At 35.3% G+C, this 19,471-nt stretch overlaps 2 protein-coding genes across 2 annotated transcripts; both read right to left on the bottom strand.

The window, feature by feature from the left end:
* Positions 1 to 698: 698 nt before the first annotated feature.
* LOC138328905 (tigger transposable element-derived protein 4-like) lies at positions 699 to 2,180 on the bottom strand. The gene has a single exon (XM_069275621.1). It carries the CDS (start codon positions 2,178 to 2,180, stop codon positions 699 to 701), a length of 1,482 nt encoding a protein of 493 aa, XP_069131722.1.
* Positions 2,181 to 4,493: 2,313 nt separating this feature from the next.
* Positions 4,494 to 18,268, bottom strand: LOC138329138 (uncharacterized). The gene is made up of 4 exons (XM_069275898.1): positions 18,071 to 18,268; positions 11,473 to 11,620; positions 8,405 to 8,542; positions 4,494 to 4,647 (listed from the first exon to the last, which is right to left on the bottom strand). Exons 1-4 carry the CDS (start codon positions 18,135 to 18,137, stop codon positions 4,494 to 4,496), a joined length of 507 nt encoding a protein of 168 aa, XP_069131999.1. The 5' UTR covers positions 18,138 to 18,268.
* Between the last annotated feature and the right edge of the window lie 1,203 nt (positions 18,269 to 19,471).

Genomic DNA, 19,471 nt, shown 5'->3' with positions numbered 1-19,471 from the left:
AACAAATCATCGATTATGTCATTGTTTTATACAGTCAAACTCGGTTAATACGAACTCGAAGGGACCACGGAAAAACTTCGAGTTATCCGAGTGTTCGAATTAAGCGAGTTCTCAAGTCAAACTGTCAATCTCTTCACTAAGTATACACACATGTACTAGTCTCACGTCGTAAGCAAGGACGGTGTCAAAATCTTATATGTACAGTGGAAACCGCTTATATTGAAGTCCTTGGGGAATGGGGAATATTTTCAAAATTATTGAGATTTCAATATAAACCAAAGACGATGGAATATTGTGAATATGGAATAAACAGTATTTCAATATTGAATTCACCGGTAATCGATTTCAATATAAGTGGGTTCCACTGGGTCGCAAAGTTATAACTATAAAACAGAAATATATCTTAATATTTTTTAATGAAATCACAACAAATTATTCAAACATACAAAAAGAATGTAACAGAATCATATAAATAGCAGAAAACTTACGTTTACCGAGACACATGTGTTGACAGGAAGTTACAATGTACAGGAAGTAAATCTACGCATGTCAGCTTAACATATCAGTGTTTTATCACTATGGTGGATGGTGAACAGCGCAAAGTCTATTTTGCTGAGTAACACGTTCAAAGCACTAACATTGATACAATTGTAATCGCACTATTCGGTTTCACAAGAATAAAGTCTTTGAATAAAATTTTAAACATCTGTCTCGCGTTCACACACAAAGTCACTGAAATAGTCTGCTATCTTTGTCTGAGTCTTGGCGTTGCACTGTGCGACGAGATCTTCGCGGATGAGTTCATCGGAAATCCGGAGGAGAGTCTCAATCTGTGTCGACTTGTTGGGGCGGGTTTCCAATACACGGATAAGTAGGGCACACGCATCAGTAGCCATGTCGGTAGTTGGTAGTGGTGGTACAGGTACAGTCTCAGAAGTACTGTCAACATCAGTATCTTCGTCCGTGGTGGCGTTTCTGCGTTGAATGATGTCGTCGACAATGTCATCGTCTGTCATGGTAGCGCTGGTGGGGAGGTCAGAATCAACGGAGGCGTACGTATCAAAAGGAACGGGGAGGTTGATGAGATGAGCGAGGGGAATGTCATCGTCGTCTTCGCTGTCGCTGCTGGGGGTAGGACTGCTGTCGGTCTTAAAGCCTGCGTGGTGGAAACAGTTCCTAATTGTTGTCGCTGTCACACATCGCCAGGATACGGCTAGAAGTTTCATCGCATCAAGAACAGTGATCTCTGCTGTCTGCTGTCGGTCGATTGCTTTAATGTGACGCAGTAGTAGACGCTTTCTGTAGTGAACTTTGAGGTTTTGAATCACACCTTGGTCCATCGGCTGTGTGTTGCTGGTGGTGTTCGGAGGCAGGAATATGAGTTTGATGGCTCGGAGATCATGGATTTGTGGATGGGCGGGACAATTATCAATCACCATAGCAATGCGGCGTTGCTGGTTGGCGAACTTCCGGTCAGCTTTGCGGATCCATTCTCTGAAAATATCACTGGTCATCCATGCCTTGCGGTTTGCTGTGTATTCAGTCGGGAGGGTGTGCACGTTCTTGAAACATCTTGGCTTTGCTGACTTTCCAATGATGAATAGAGGGAGTTTCTCGGTACCAGTCATGTTGGCGCAAACCAGGGCGGTGAGTCTCTCTTTGCTGCGTTTTCCTCCGTGGCAGTCGGTACCTTTGAAGTCCAGGGTACGGTCAGGCAGCATTCGATAAAATATACCAGTCTCATCAGCATTGAAGATATCGCTGTGGTTGTACTGTGATAGGAGAGTATGGAGGTCGTCGGCCCACTGCACCATTGCGTCACTGGATTTGTCTACGGACTTTGCTTCACCACAGATTTTCTTGAAGCAGATACCATGTCTGTCTTTAAATCGATCAATCCAGCCAGTACTGCAGTCGAAGCTAGGCTCTCCAATTCTTGCGGCAAGTTCGTTCGCTTTTACTTTAAGCATCGGGCCGGAAATAGGGAGATTTTGATCTCTGGCATGGGCGAACCACTTCAGAAGGGCTGCTTCAATGTCTTCAAATTTCGCTGTACGCATCTTCTTTCTTGCTGGGCTCGTTCCGTCACTGCTAAAAGCGGTCTTCACCCTATCAACTGATCCAATTATCCCCCCGGTTGTACCGGGTCCTTCGTTGGATTGCTCAGTTGACTTCGACATTTCCGAAACGGGTATGATATTGCTGTGAAACTGCAGTGAATTTATTATACACGTACATGACACCTCCTCAGTTACTGAGCTACTCTTAATGAGTACCTCGGGACTAATTACACCATTGCGTCTTTCATATTTTCCGACTCTGACACGATAATTAACTAACGTATACACCTGTAAAAACAGTAAGCGTGTACCGGCTCCAGGTTGTGATTTTAACACGGTGCCAGGTGGTAGAGCTTAGTTCTGCTTGAGTGATCACACTAGTGACAGGCGGCCGGGACCACATGTTTTGTATCATATCGCTGTACCAGTCGGGATAATGTTTACGTAAGTGCAGCGTACATGTGGCCCAATTTTAAATTTGATGATCACTGATTATTGTTGATACAAAGAATTAACGATATTGCTAAACATTTAACAGTTATCTCCGTGTTTACGTAGTTGAAAACGGCTTTTTTAATTGTCGTTCTACGCCAGATTTTTTTTTAAATCGGCATTTTCGGCAATCTTTTACTCACAAAAAAATCTCACTTCGTATTATACGAACATTTTATGTAGGATTTTTGTCATTCGGACCAAACATATACTTCGTATCAAGCGAGTTTTTCGAGTTTTCCGAATTCGAATTTTCCGAGTTTTTTTAACATAGATAAAGAGGGAATTTGGCCGGGACCGGCCAAGTACTTCGTATTAAGCCGGGTTGTCGTATTATCCGAGTTCGTATCAACCAAGTTCGACTGTATATGTTGATGTCGGGAGCTGACGGTGTGGTCGCTAATGTGATCCGTATAATCACCCCAGGGGTCGTGTTCTGGTAACCTATCCATGGCCAGTGTGACCTATTCCTATTCCAGAATCTTAGAAGTTAATTTGAGAGGCCAAAAGAGTCGTCATAATTATTTTCATGTATGTTGTCATCCCGTCCAAACAGAACAACAAAGTTAGATGTATATACTGGGACCAAATGTCGTTTTCAATTGATGTAGCAAGGTGTGGGAAATGAATATTTGATTTGAAATAGAGGTGATATAGAGGTCACCAGAACTTGACCCCTTATGTGATATTGTCAGATCCTAAACAGAGTATAAGGATAAACATTTTATCAGATTGCTTATCAGGATCCAATAATGCAAAAACATTACCCACAAAAAATTCACAAAATTTACAATTATTGAGCTTACTTTTTTTTAAAATACACACAAAAAATGTCAATGGTTCTAGCCATGAAAGACGATGCAAGTGCATAATTGAACAATAATGTAATATAGCTTTCACCTAGGCGTACAAATGTCATTATAAACATGAATAAAATATTACTTTGCAACATTCTTGTAGAGATATTGATCACCATGTTTGCATTGGCCTTACATATATGTGTGCAGACCTGGAGAGGAGCACTGCCATATCCCCAAATTCACGATAGTATTCTAAACACAAATATTCAATCACTATATGGTTGGTAAGTTAATCATAATTGAAGAATGATCAGTAACATTAAATGCTTTCAATTTCATTTTGATTTCATAATTCTTAGATGACAAAATGTTAGTCAAAAGGATTAAATGGTTCTCAATGAAATGGTATTTTGCACATGAAAGTACTTGAAAATTGAATAAGAGAACAATAAAGCATATACTGTAAATCACCTTTCATTCGCGTGCGATTTATTTTTAAAGTTTCTTAAAAATAACAATAAAAACGTAAGAAAAAGTATATCATTTCCATTCATTTCTCTGTTTTGTCGTCTGGCGCAGTGATAGTCAACAAACGCACGGTAATTAGGACGACGGTGAGAAACATAATACGACCCGCGTTATGAAAATTAATATTTAATGTATTTGAATCTTTTTTTTTTTTTTTTTTTTTTAAGATGATAATAAGTTTAGTACTAACGATAAGCAAATAACTTTTACAAAACTCTTCAAAATTATCAATTTTGTTTTACCTTCCCAATATCAAAATTCAAAAGTCGTTTCGGAAAGGTAGTAGGAATTAAAAACAATATCCCGTGCACCTAACAAAACCATCTATTTCAGTTATTCTAAAAAGCAATAGAATTATACTGTAAACCAATTAATTTTCTCGACGATTGAATATCGCTATCAAGACTTTTATGGTTTGACTTTACCTGTTTTTGAAATATAATTGTTGCTACGATTTATTCTCGGATTTTCTAATATTCCGCGAAATACCCGAAATGTAATCACACTCGGAAATTAGTTGGTTTGTAGTATACAATGCATGCGGTTTTTCTCTATATTTGCGATATGGATTTGATTTCCCATTGCGTAGCCAAAGTGTGCGTCCTGCTAGTAGTTAATAAAACCGAGACATATTTCTGGATGAAGTTCCTGGCTGTATTTTAAGATCATCATCAGAAGGTAATGATCTCCCGAAAGGTGATATCTGGTATGGTTGACTTTTTCTCATGTATTCCTCATCGTCTAGCGGGTCATCGTCAGACTCCTCACTACAAACATAGTACACCAATAGTCAAGGAGTTTAGCTGTTATAAATACAGTTATAACATGAACACTGTTATTCGCAATAATGTATATGATATCTAAAATTCCATGGTATTCCTTCTCAAATCTATTGTAATCCGTCTTTGCATATTACAGTGTAAGTTCCCTTGCGGGTAGGTATAGATTATTACGTCATTATTTTGTGAGCGCAATTCACGTCATTTTCCTCCCAAAAGTATGACGTTACGCTCGCAAAAAATATGACGTCACAATCAATATCTACCCGCAAATGCAAATAACTCTGTAATGTGCAAATCCGGAATATAATACTTCAGAGTCCGTGGTATTCCTTCTCAAATCTATTGTATATAATATCTAAGAGTCTATGGTATTCCTTCTCAAATCTATTGTATGTGATACCTAATTATATAAGAGTCCGTGGCATTCCTTCTCAAATCTATTGTATATAATATCTAAGAGTCTATGGTATTCCTTCTCAAATCTATTGTATATGATATCTAAGAGTCCATGGTATTCCTTCTCAAATCTATTGTATATAATATCTAAGAGTCTATGGTATTCCTTCTCAAATCTATTGTATGTGATACCTTATTATATAAGAGTCCGTGGTATTCCTTCTCAAATCTATTGTATATAATATCTAAGAGTCTATGGTATTCCTTCTCAAATCTATTGTATGTGATACCTAAGTGTCCATGGTATTCCTTCTCAAATCTATTGTATATAATATCTAAGAGTCCGTGGTATTCCTTCTCAAATCTATTGTATATAATATCTAAGAGTCTATGGTATTCCTTCTCAAATCTATTGTATGTGATACCTAAGAGTCCGTGGTATTCCTTCTCAAATCTATTGTATATAATATCTAAGAGTCCGTGGTATTCCTTCTCAAATCTATTGTATATAATATCTAAGAGTCCGTGGTATTCCTTCTCAAATCTTTTGTATATAATATCTAAGAGTCCGTGGTATTCCTTCTCAAATCTATTGTATATGATATCTAAGAGTCCGTGGTATTCCTTCTCAAGTCAATTGTATATAATATCTAAGAGTCTATGGTATTCCTTCTCAAATCTATTGTATATAATATCTTAGAGTCTATGGTATTCCTTCTCAAATCTATTGTATGTGATACCTAAGAGTCCGTGGTATTCCTTCTCAAATCTATTGTATATGATATCTAAGAGTCCGTGGTATTCCTTCTCAAATCTATTGTATATAATATCTAAGAGTCCATGGTATTCCTTCTCAAATCTATTGTATGTGATACCTAAGTGTCCATGGTATTCCTTCTCAAATCTATTGTATGTGATACCTAAGAGTCCGTGGTATTCCTTCTCAAATCTATTGTATATAATATCTAAGAGTCTATGGTATTCCTTCTCAAATCTATTGTATGTGATACCTAAGAGTCCATGGTATTCCTTCTCAAATCTATTGTATATAATATCTAAGAGTCCGTGGTATTCCTTCTCAAATCTATTGTATATGATATCTAAGAGTCCATGGTATTCCTTCTCAAATCTATTGTATGTGATACCTAAGAGTCCGTGGTATTCCTTCTCAAATCTATTGTATATGATATCTAAGTGTCCGTGGTATTCCTTCTCAAATCTATTGTATATAATATCTAAGAGTCCGTGGTATTCCTTCTCAAATCTTTTGTATATAATATCTAAGAGTCTATGGTATTCCTTCTCAAATCTATTGTATATGATATCTAAGAGTCCGTGGTATTCCTTCTCAAGTCTATTGTATATAATATCTAAGAGTCTATGGTATTCCTTCTCAAATCTATTGTATATGATATCTAAGAGTCCATGGTATTCCTTCTCAAATCTATTGTATATAATATCTAAAATTCCGTGGTATTCCTTCTCAAATCTATTGTATGTGATACTTAATTATATAAGAGTCCGTGGTATTCCTTCTCAAATCTATTGTATATGATATCTAAGAGTCCGTGGTATTCCTTCTCAAATCTATTGTATATAATATCTAAGAGTCCGTGGTATTCCTTCTCAAATCTATTGTATATGATATCTAAGAGTCCGTGGTATTCCTTCTCAAATCTATTGTATATAATATCTAAGAGTCCGTGGTATTCCTTCTCAAATCTATTGTATATGATATCTAAGAGTCCGTGGTATTCCTTCTCAAATCCATTGCATATAATATCTAAGAGTCTATGGTATTCCTTCTCAAATCTATTGTATATAATATCTAAAATTCCGTGGTATTCCTTCTCAAATCTATTGTATGTGATACTTAATTATATAAGAGTCCGTGGTATTCCTTCTCAAATCTATTGTATATGATATCTAAGAGTCCGTGGTATTCCTTCTCAAATCCATTGCATATAATATCTAAGAGTCCGTGGTATACCTTCTCAAATCTATTGTATATGATATCTAAGAGTTCATGGTATTCCTGCTCAAATCTTCATCCATCAGGTTGTAATCAATATTGCGGATTGATTCTACATTTATTTATTATATCACATTCTCAATCAATACAAATGTATGAGAGGCTCCTATAAATATGTACAGTCATATGATTTGAGAAGCACCTCAAAGCAAAAGCCTTCGTAAAGCAAGTCGGAACAATAGAAAAGCGCGAACGGTTCTCCTGGGAATAATACAAATGATCTGCTAAAAGATATGGCCATCAAACGGAATGAAATGTTATAGATTAGAACTCGACTATCCGCCTAATTTCATATCGGTGTTGTATGTTTAACGAACACCATAGATGGTGTTTATAATTGCTAGACTAAATAAACATTGACATAAATTTAGGACTGAATCTCATTGAAGAGTACTTCAAAAGGAAAATAAGAAGTTATTGGCAATAGACAGGTACTTTGGAACTAAAAACTGAAAATACGAACAAACAAAAAAAAAAAAAAAAAAAAAAAAAAACATCAGCACGCTTCAACCTCATTTCACATTGTCTTGTGTTGTCAAGTGGTCTTTGAAACATATTTTATAAATTATAGATAAACAGGCACCATCATTTGTTATCACAAATATGTACTTGTATATGTAGTTTACGGTCTGTCTCGCACGAACAATCATACAGTACGCTTAATCAGTTTTCATTCCCACTTGAATTTCTAGATATGACTACACTAATGGACCTGGCATAATGAGCCAGGACTACAGTGAATACATAGAAATTAATAATATCCTAGTTCATTTCAGACCGTTTTGCACGAACAATTTCTTAAAATTTTAATAATTGACAGCCTACGACAAAAATACATCGTTGCGTAATATTATTGGGAAAAAAGAATCAAACGTTTACTTTAGGGAATACCTTATCTTAGGACATCAGTAGAGCGTTGTGCTATATATATACACACACACTGTATATATATGTTCTTGTCAAGATGAACAGATAGCAATATAAAAATGATATGCCTTTTTATCAATTCAGCAGACCCTGTATTTCTCCTGGTAGCATACCTTTTACCACAACAGAGCCTAGGCTCTCCTGGTAGCATACCTACCACAACATAGCCTAGGCTCTCCTGGTAGCCTACCTTTTACCACAACAGAGCCTAGGCTCTCCTGGTAGCCTACCTTTTACCACAACAGAGCCTAGGCTCTCCTGGTAGCCTACCTTTTACCACAACAGAGCCTAGGCTCTCCTGGTAGCATACCTACCACAACAGAGCCTAGGCTCTCCTGGTAGCATACCTTTTACCACAACAGAGCCTAGGCTCTCCTGGTAGCCTACCTTTTACAGCAGCAGCAGCGGTCCCTGACAGGTGTGTCCGAGCCACACCAGTTCCAGTCCTTACACAGCCAGCACAGTAGCACTGTTATCAGTATAACGGCAGCCACAACAGCTCCCCATAAGATGAATTGTTCCTTCCTGTCAAAATTAATATTGGTAGTGGTTTAGAAAATGAAATGAAGCAAAACTTTTTGATATGATACATAATTTCAGAAAATGTTTTTCTACCTCATTGGACAAATATCTGCATCTCCGATGAGGGTTGGATCCTATTCTTCTATTTCGGTAAATAGTCTTTAATACATTTGATGCGATAGCGGTTTTTTAATCGCCCTCCTATTTTATATTTTGCAAGAAAATCATGAATAAAGCTCACATCAGATTCGTATATATACTGGGTCGCGACCAGTTACCGTGATTTTCTCGAGGTTTTTTAAGGGTTTTGTCAAAACTAACACACAGAAGGCGTTGAAAATCGACATGAATTATCTTTAGTCCAAGATACTTCAGTAACAACAGTCGTTGTTTAATTTTGATAATATGTTTTTTGACCAGACGCCATTTATTTTCACCGCTAATTGGTACAGTTGACGAGACATACAGGACCAGTTACCGTGATTTCAAAATGGAAAGGAAATGCGCTTTTAAAAACATGCTTATTGCACCAAAACTTAGTTTGTGTTTCACTAAAGTGACCAACATCTATTTGATATCTATTAGTGGAATAATATAATTGTAATGTATGGTTATTTTGGGATCCAGTGACTGATCGAAAGAATCACGGAAAAAAGGACTGTCTAAAGGTGCGTTCGATAGGTGACCGGGGAATCACTAAAAACAGGATTCAGCTCTGGGCAGGAGTAAAATTAGACAAACAAAAATGTAAACGACCTAAAACTTACAGAAATTCAATGCATACATATCAATTTATTTTGTTCGAAAAAGGTAAACACAAGACGTCTTAACCAGGTAAAAACTACCTTCTATTTTACGATCCTGTCCATCCATGCCCGATCGGTAATTTGCCATATACCCATTATTTTGCATACTTTGATGCAGACGAATTTTGGAAACGACTGACAAACAAAATAAACAATGATATCATGAAATTTCAGGATTAAAATGCAAGTAAGTCATGATTTCAAGCTATCCCCCGCTGTGATTTAGTGTTGCAAACTTTGATTTCAAAAGGAAAACGTAGATGTGTTGTCAATATCGGTTGCAAATGAAAAAAAAATGTTGAATGAGCTGTTCAAAAAAAATCCTAGAAATTGTGCGGGAGATAGAGTGTGCGCAGAAATCACGGTAATTGGTACATCACGGTAACTGGTCGCGTCCCAGTATATATTATATATATATATATAAGTAAACACTAATTTTGAACGCAAAAGATCAAGGGCGCGATAAAGACAAACAATAAGATACATTTTTTCATTTGGCTGATATCATTTTTAATTTATTGTCAGTATGTGATCGGAAGGTAGTAAGGGGTCATAATAAAGATTCTTTTATATGTGGATAAGAAGGATATGAATATTCTACCCGAGGCTCACAAAATGCCTCGGGTTTTACAACATTTTGTGATCCCGAGGGTAGGATATCCCTTTCCTTCATATCCACGTATTTGAGAGTATTTTTCTCTCATACCTTGACGTTTTATTGCAATTTTACTACTATGATTTTCCGCCATTTTGAAATAAATTCGAAAAAACGCAACACAAGTTAATACTCCATACATGAAATTAAGCGTGATAATTTCAACGCAAATCCCGTTGTTTGTTTCTTTTAAAGTAAATCCAGATTAGTTTCTGAAAAAAAAGTTAAAATTGTACCGAGAAAATAGTAATTTTGTTGGCGCTGTGACGTCACGAGGCTTTATTGCAAGGGTTGCCATGAAATACAGCTTCAGGCGACATGATTGTATTGCCCTAGACCAGTCAGTATTACATGTGCAGGTATGAGAGAAAGTGATTTTCATTGTCGACATCATGATAACTATTAGGGCCAGATACTTTAATTCATCATTTTAGCGTCAAATTTAATTTGGAGAGTTAATCGAATTTACCAAAATAAATCGCCATGAAAACATATAAACTATAAGTACATTAGACATTTTAACCGTAAATTGCGAAATTAATTGTCGCGAGAAAATCATTAGGAATGGAAACGCGAAATGAACTGTCGCGAGAAAACCATTAGCAATGGAAACGCGAAATTAACTCGCTGCAGAAATCAGTGGGTTTACAGTATTTGTTGAAGTAATGCTTTCGGGTTTGTTGTATCGTCAGTAATTTAATTCCATTGTAGGAAATTAGTGATTTATTGATTTGTTTAATAAAATAAACCAGTCAGGAAAAAAATAAATGTACTCTATAGAGAATAATATCGGAACGAGACAGCAATTTCATTTGCATAATCAATGTAGGAAATCAAGCCATTGTATAACCACGACTCTAAGATCAATATCTGACCCGCGCAGTCAATGGCAAGTGCAAAACGGTATTGCATAACATGAATTGTCCATGAATACTTTTTTGTGGTCGAGAACTTTAAAATTAGCTCGTGATTTGAAATAGTCATGGTAAGTTGATGTCGTACATTCAATTAAGCATTGGTTGTCATATTTTGACATGCATTGGTGTGTAATATATTTATATGAAATATTTTCATATTGATCAATTTTCAGAATATGTTATATTCTTCAATAAATTATCACGCTGCCGTAAAATCCGGTCTTTTCTTGACCTCTTGAACTCTAATGAAGGTATTGGCACGACAGAGCCTAACTGCCACTGTTAATACTGGATATTACCATACATTGGGCTTAGTAGCAACATATAGTTACTGTGTAGTGGCAATGTAAATATTAATGTGTAAAACCGATTTCGTTGTATTAGTATTCGTGATTCATTAGCAAGCATGAAAACCACGGAGGTTTCTGCACAAAAAGTATTTCATGATAACAGTATATAAAAACTCTGTCCAAAACAAACGGACGAATTTAGAAAATGGATTTCACATAAGGTTGTAACTAATAGGAGATAACAACGTTATCGAATCTTATTTACAGTGTTTTAGAACTCTGTGTCTGACAGCATGTGAACTCCTGATTTTCCTCGCAGCACTCCGGCTTATCCGGTTCGTTACAGTGATACACATTTCCTTCCCGGTCTCCTACAAGCTCATCTCGATAGCATTTAGTACCGGACACACCGCCTGAAAATACAATGTTCACCATGTAACAACATAAAATAACCATTTGAAAGTAATTATCATTAAAACTAATTTTAAGCTGCAGCCTGGATGCGTAGGGCCACTTAAAGACGTATGTGTATATCCGAGATATCACAACATCCGCAGTGTTGCGTCTTTGTTATTAGAATATTCTCAGGTTTGTTTTCGGTTTAAAATTATTTATATGTATGAAATCATTTTGTACATACTTAAATCCTATGGTTATTCAGTGGCGTTAAGTATATTCACTATACCTTCTGCACTTTTTGAACTGGTGTTAGGATACAATAACGTTAATTTTTAAGTGATGTTAGGGACGTAAAAAATCGTGTACTTTCTTTGGTGATATGAGCTTTGATAGAATTTCGTGGATAGCAATATTCGTGTACCGAAATTGGAACCCATTATTTCTTATCATTTCTACGGAAACATTTGTATGGTGTATCTAGAATTAGCTATAGAGTTCTAGAAGTAAACACTTGTTTGGTGTTCCCAGTACCATGGTTCAGTCCTTAATTGACCCAGTATTCTACAACATTGTTAACCTAGCATCAAATCCTAAAATGCTAAATATAGATTTAGTATCCCTGGTAATAATGATATTTCGAAATACAAAACGGTATTGCTATGACCCCCTCTTCACTATTGGATAATTGTTGTCTAATTTTAATCAGACCCACTATATTTTCTTGACCTTTTAAGATGTTTATACCTTTGTAATATTCTCCAATGCTTGGTTGTAATTTGGCCTGTTTAATCTGATAGAAACATCATGTTGTGTGTCCTGATCGATATCCGTATCAAATCACAGCATCTTGTTACAATTGATGTGGGAATCGAATTGATCGTATCCATTACAATGACTGTAAATATTATTATACTCCATGTAACATTCTGGACCAATACTATAGGCCATGACCGTAACGGCTAGCAATGATTTACAACTACCGACTTCTACTAATGGAGTATCGCTACACGAAACTACCGTGTTTTATTACACATTAACCTATGATAGTGAAACCATATTCCTCATCACACAAGATATATATATAGATATAGACAGGAAGAAGTTCATATATAATTACTGATCCTAAAAAAGACAAATACACCAATCGATTCCATACACCAACAAAACAACAGTGTGCGAAACCGCACGGAAAATTCAACATCGTTCTTTGCTTTCAAATGTTTGCTTATAAAAAACTAAGTTGTTATGCAACAATTCACTCATTTCCTGAAGGTTTTGGATATGGCATATAACAGATGAGGACTTCATGTAGAATAAACATATTGAATCCATTAGCATGAGAACAAATAAAGAGTTCCATTGTCCATATCAGGTTTTAATGAAGTGACGCTAAATGTATCACAAGGTGTTATATTGTGTCTTTGTATGTTACAGAGTTATCTCCCTTGCGGGTAGGTATCCATTGTCACGTCTTTGTTTTGTGAGCGAAACTCATGTAGTTTGTTTTTTAAGTACAAGGTTATGCTTACAAACGCATGACGTCACAATACATGCCTACCCGCAATGGCAGATAAAAAAATATAAATTTATATCACGGAAACACAGAATTAACTACACACGCCTTCTTAGTAATGACTGCTACTTACGATTAGTACGATGGCCCAAATCAGCTGACATATTACACTCACAAGTTGTATGTGTAAAATGTACATATACAATTGACTTAACTGACAGTCTACATTCAAAATTTACATGTGTAGAATGTACATGTACAGAATGCCAGTTTACTATTGACAGTTTACACTCGTAAGTTACATGTGTAGAATGTACATGTACAAAATGCCAGTTTACTCTTGACACTTTACACTCGTAAGTTACATGTGTAGAATGTACATGTACAAAATGCCAGTTTACTTAAGCATGTACATGTACAATTTGCCATTTTACTCTGGATTTCTACACAGTGATAAACTTCAACCGAAAAAAGATATCAACATTCCGGACATATCGTATAGATGACACAAACCAGAAACGTGATACGCTAATGGATTATAAGATTTTTAGCACGCCAAATTATACAAAGACAATAGACACGCAAAATTGAAACAAGACAATTCAAGATATTTATTGTTTGAAATATTATATTTAGCAAAATGTAAATACCATAAATTTATAGTAGAATGTACAATGATGTATATGTTTAAGAAAGGCGTCTACATGAAATAACGGTATGTAACAAGAGGTCATGGGCCTATAACGGTCAACTGCGTTCTGATACAGAATGAAACAAATACATATAAAACTATATGTATTGGCCCATTGCACCATCAGGCTCTTGAAGTCGGTCAATTTTTTTTAATTTGACCTTTTAATCTATGAAGAGTATTTGATTTCATCACATTTGTGAATTCGGAAGGTGTCTGAAATTTAAGTCATTACACCTTTTGGCCCTATCCCTCTGACCCCTCGAGTTCAACCAGCCAGGACCAATATGTATGATGGTAAAATGATATATTATACTAATAAATATAACTTTGTTTTATGGTTCAGTATAGAGGCATATATAGACATGAGGAAATTAATGTTTTTTGGTAGATTATGTAACCTCGATAAAAACTGTATGTCATATCAGATATTTTTCACTCGTATTTTTATGTCAGACATGGGATCAGATATGTACAGTTATGGTTTTACAAGTGATATTTTAATTATTCTTAAGAAATACAATTTATACAAGTTCTTACAGGATTATTTATCAAATGGTGTGTTTCCAGTGAAGAGTTCATGGAAAGCGAAAGTAAAGTTTAATGTACATTTATATGAAGAAAGAGCATGGAGAGAAAGGATGCGTAGTGATTGTGATTTTAATAGATTTATTTTGGTCCATGATAATTTGTTTCCTCATACATTTTGGAGATTATTGATAAAACATCCGCAAATTAGAACCTCAGTCTACAATATAATGTCATTAGTTGTTGATTTAAGAAGTCCAGAGACGGATAAATTAGATTTATGTCATAGGTGAGGGAAAATGTATAATGATATATATATACACATATTGTGTTACAGTGTGGATTTACGGAAGAGGTGCGAGATCGGTTATGGTGTGAGCTTTTAAGTATAGATGGAATCGGTTTTAACGTATACTTACATTCCCATTCAGACTTCCAATTATTTCATATACTTATAGGTGGTAAAATTGTGTATGATTTGAACAGTATAGATATAATAGAATTTCGCCACGTTTCTGTCAAATATGTTTCAAAAATGTTAAATGATTTTTTTCAAATAGTTGTCACGTCTAATTATGACTTACTACTTGTATGTGTAGTAAATTGATTGGGTTCATTGTGTATATATACATACAGAAGTGTTAATTTTTTCCCCTGATTTTTATTTTTATTATTATTATTATCATTTTTTTTTATTATTATTCATTTACTATTATTATTATCATTATATTATTGTCAATTAATTATTTTGCACCACTATACTGCACTATAGATAGTACTAAATAGTTATATGTACATCTACTCAAATAGTTGTCACATCACTTACATTATTCTTTGTACAGATTAAGCCATGTTGAATATTGTATTACATGTATGTTATTCTATTTATGTAATCTTCAAATTGGAGGAAATAAAGAGAATAATAATAGCAAAATGTAACTACCATAAATTTATAGTAGAATGTACAATGATGTATATGTTTAAGAAAGGCGTCTACATGAAATAACGGTATATATACATATAAAACTATATGTGTTGGCCCATTGCACCATCCGGCTCTTGAAGTCGGTCAAAGTTTTTTTTAATTTGACCTTTTAATCTATGAAGAGTATTTGATTTCATCACATTTGTGAATTCGGAAGGTGTCTGAAATTTAAGTCATTACACCTTTTGGTCCTATCCCTCTGACCCCTCGAGCTCAGCCAGCCAGGACCAACATATATGATGGTAAAATGATATCTTATACTAATAAATATAACTTAGTTTTATTCATTTCCTATCCAAATGGAGCAAACAATTTTCATACATGTGTTTTTCCTATATAAACTATCAAGTTTTGACCCATCCCCAGAGGTCTTCTATGTTAATTGTTGTATAGGTCAAACATTAAAATGAAACCAAGAGACTCAGATGATTCAAATAAAACTGTAATCCAGTCTCAGATAATGGAGTTTTAAGAGTGGAAGAGTATTTAAAACTTAGAAGTAATGTATCTGTAATTTACCAAATTACAACTAAAAAGACCATGTAACACGTTTCTGGTTTGTGTCACCTATACTTTGTCCGGAATGTTGATATCTTTTTTTGGGTTGAAGTTTATCACTGTGTAGAAATCCAGAGTAAAATGGCAAATTGTACATGTACATGCTTAAGTAAACTGACATTTTGTACATGTACATTCTACACATGTAACTTACGAGTGTAAACTGTCAATATTAAACTGGCATTCTTTGCATGTACATTCCACACATGTAAGTTTGGAGTGTAGACTGTCAGTAAAGTACATTTTACACATACAACTTGTGAGTGTAATTTGTCAGCTAATATGGGCCATGTAAAGTACATTTTACACATACAACTTGTGAGTGTAATTTGTCAGCTAATATGGGCCATCGTAGATTAGAGATGACACCATGTATTTGTAAGCCAACAAAAAATGTTCGGCTCGAGCAAAATTGAATTACAATGGATGTTAAGTACATTATTTCACTCAGGAAATAGTCAAATAAATTCGGGGAATTTTCAACTGCCTTCGTAGAACATTTTCACGAACAAAAAATAATCCACCACTCAATATGTTTGATGAGCATTGGTGCAACGATCAATCAATGCTAATTACCTTCAGTATCCATTTGGGAATTCTTTATAGTTTTAATTTGTACAAAACCAATCTAATTAACTTCCATGATAAGTTTTGAATTCGTTATAGTTCTAATTTGTATAAAAACAATATAATTAAGTTGCATGTCTAGTCTTCTCTGATAACGTACCGTAGATAACTATTCTAATGAAAACAGAGCTAATCTACTAACTGACTTCCCACGAATGCATGATCTGTGATCTTGATAATGTCACAGTACTAAACAAATGCATGATTAGGTGTGTGAAGACACATAATGTATGTAAGTATTACAGATTCACATCACAGAGTGGTAGTTGTAACCTGTAGTGGGGTACTTATGACAACGCCCGGAAATATAATGCGATAGGCGTTATATAAAATGATAGTTAACGATTTTGTTAAATTAATTGTTTAGGAAGTAATACAGGAACGGTAATAACTCAATTATATTTTTGAAATTTAATGCCGTCAATGTCTAATAAAAACACACAAACGCACATTTAGTTCAATATTATGCGTAGAATACTAGGATGTCTTATAAACCAATTATTTGCCCTAATAAATTCTATATCCTGTAACAATCTTAATTTTTGCCTTAAACTATAAGAAATAACTGTGTCTGTCTACTTCAGAAATATCGAAAACAAAACAATAAAATGCTCTCGAAATTTCATTGGCTGTTAAAATGGCAGTACTTAAAACTATTTCCTGTGAAATAATCATACTTTCTCTCTGAACAGGAAATTGCAGCTAGATTCTACAGAGTGTAAATGTTTTAATCATAACAACCCTTTACTCTCTTTGTTTAACGGCGTCGTGTTGAAACTGGAACAAAAAATAACATCGCCGCTATCCTTATTCTCTTTCGTGTAATACTTATTATACCAAATGTTCGCTTGATGAGTAATAAAAGGATCGTTTTGTTTGAGATAACCAGGTCTATGATTTATTTTATCATTTATGTTTTATGATAATTCTACACGTAAATTATGTTTTTGTTTGTCTTTCTTTGTATTCATGTTGAAAACCAATATTTCAGTGCAAATAAGTACTCGTATAAAATATGTATCTGTGAGTATACCTTTCTAACCAATGAAATTATTTCAAAATACATCACATACCACTGCATTAACTCTGTCCTAACATCGACATTTTGTGAATATGATTCAACCCAATAAAAATATGTCTTGTCAACTATCTATATAACAGATCATACCCAAACGAAATAGATCGTTTTCGTCAATTTTTGTAATGACTGATATACTGGTTATAACTACTAACTAAAATTAAAAAAATATATCATACATATTAGAACTGGCTCATCAATCATCATTTCACCAATACGGATACAGTAAACTCAGGAAGTCAGTCCGATCATTAAAACGGACTTCGTACTCCGCATACAACTCATTTGATGGCGAGAATAATTATCTAAAGATGTTATAGTTACCCTATTGCTGTTAGCAAATATAATACGTTATGGTAATATATTCTATATTGGTGCTTCACGATAGCAAAATGATTGTTGATTTAAACGAATACCACTGCTAAAACCTTAACAAACGTTTCTAACGAATAACATGACTCATAAATATATTTTTCAGACTTACCCAGAAAACAGATGAAAATAAGGAACATCGACACAAGAATCCCTCCTTGACATCGTAAAGACGACATGATGGATTGAATTGTTTGTTTCACATACTTCAACTTACATCCCAATTATCAAGAGTGCGTTGTAGATATGTAGCGGTATCGCACACCTGTAATAGTCTCGTGCCGTTCTACCTGTAATTGGTCCGCGTTATATCACGGCGCGGCTTTCTGTGACGTCTATGAATCCAGCCCAGCATCTAGAGTAGGAAATCAGTGGAGACTGTGTCAGCGATCGATGTTATTGAACACTAAAATTGATCGAGTGGCCCAGGCGACCGGACACCTGGTCTCCAGCATCCTCACAAATAATGTCAATTAAATGTCATTACGTAATGAAAAATAGCCTTTTGTGGCAATTTCATAGTATTGATCTGTATTTTCATTATATGAAAAATATGTGCTCGATGAGCAAACCATAAAGTGGAGACCGATCTTAATGCATTACAGACTGTTTTATGGTATGTCGATGTATTGTTCCATTTGTATTCGTCCCAGTTTAATACGCAGGTTTAGGTTTGATAATTGGGAATTTTTATAGATTACTAATATATCATCGATTAGTTACATCATTAATATATTGTTATTTAAAAGAAGCTGAGTCTTTTCAAGATGCTATTTATTAATGAATTTATTTTTTTCAAAATACAAAAACGTATTTTATTTCCTAGACATTTTATAGTTGAAGGATGCCAAATCAACCTTTATATAAATAGTATCCCCTCACAGGGGGCCTCACAGGGAGCCTCACAGGGAGCCTCACAGGGAGCCTCACAGGGGGCTCGTGCCTGCCACATAAATGCCTTAATCCCAATCTATCCCCTCACAGGGGGCTCGTGCCCGCCACATAAATACCTTAATCCCAATCTATCCCCTCACAGGGGGCTCGTGCACGCTACATAAATACTTTAATCCCAATCTATCCCCATCACAGGGGGGTCGTGCCCGCCACATAAATACCTTAATCCCAATCTATCCCCTCACAGGGGGCTCGTGCCCGCCACATAAATACCTTAATCCCAATCTACCCCCCTCACAGGGGCTCATGCCCGCCACACAAATACATTAAACCCAATCTACCCCCTCACAGGGGGCTCGTGCACGCCACATAAATACCATAATCCCAATCTATCCCCTCACAAGGGGCTCGTGCACGCCACATAAATACCTTAATCCCAATCTATCCCCTCACAGGGGGCTCGTGCACGCCACATAAATACTTTAATCCCAATCTAAAACATCCATGATATGCGCACTACATGAAGAACAAACACGTGTTCTATTGTTACATGTACTACATCCCCTCCAAAACTCAAATATGTATGTTTATGAAACCTACTTGATGTACACATTAATGT

Source organism: Argopecten irradians, chromosome 8, assembly GCF_041381155.1.
Source record: "Argopecten irradians isolate NY chromosome 8, Ai_NY, whole genome shotgun sequence".
Taxonomy (NCBI): domain Eukaryota; kingdom Metazoa; phylum Mollusca; class Bivalvia; order Pectinida; family Pectinidae; genus Argopecten; species Argopecten irradians.
The sequence above is the reverse complement of the archived record's forward strand: the minus strand, read 5'-3'. Positions and strand labels throughout refer to the sequence as shown.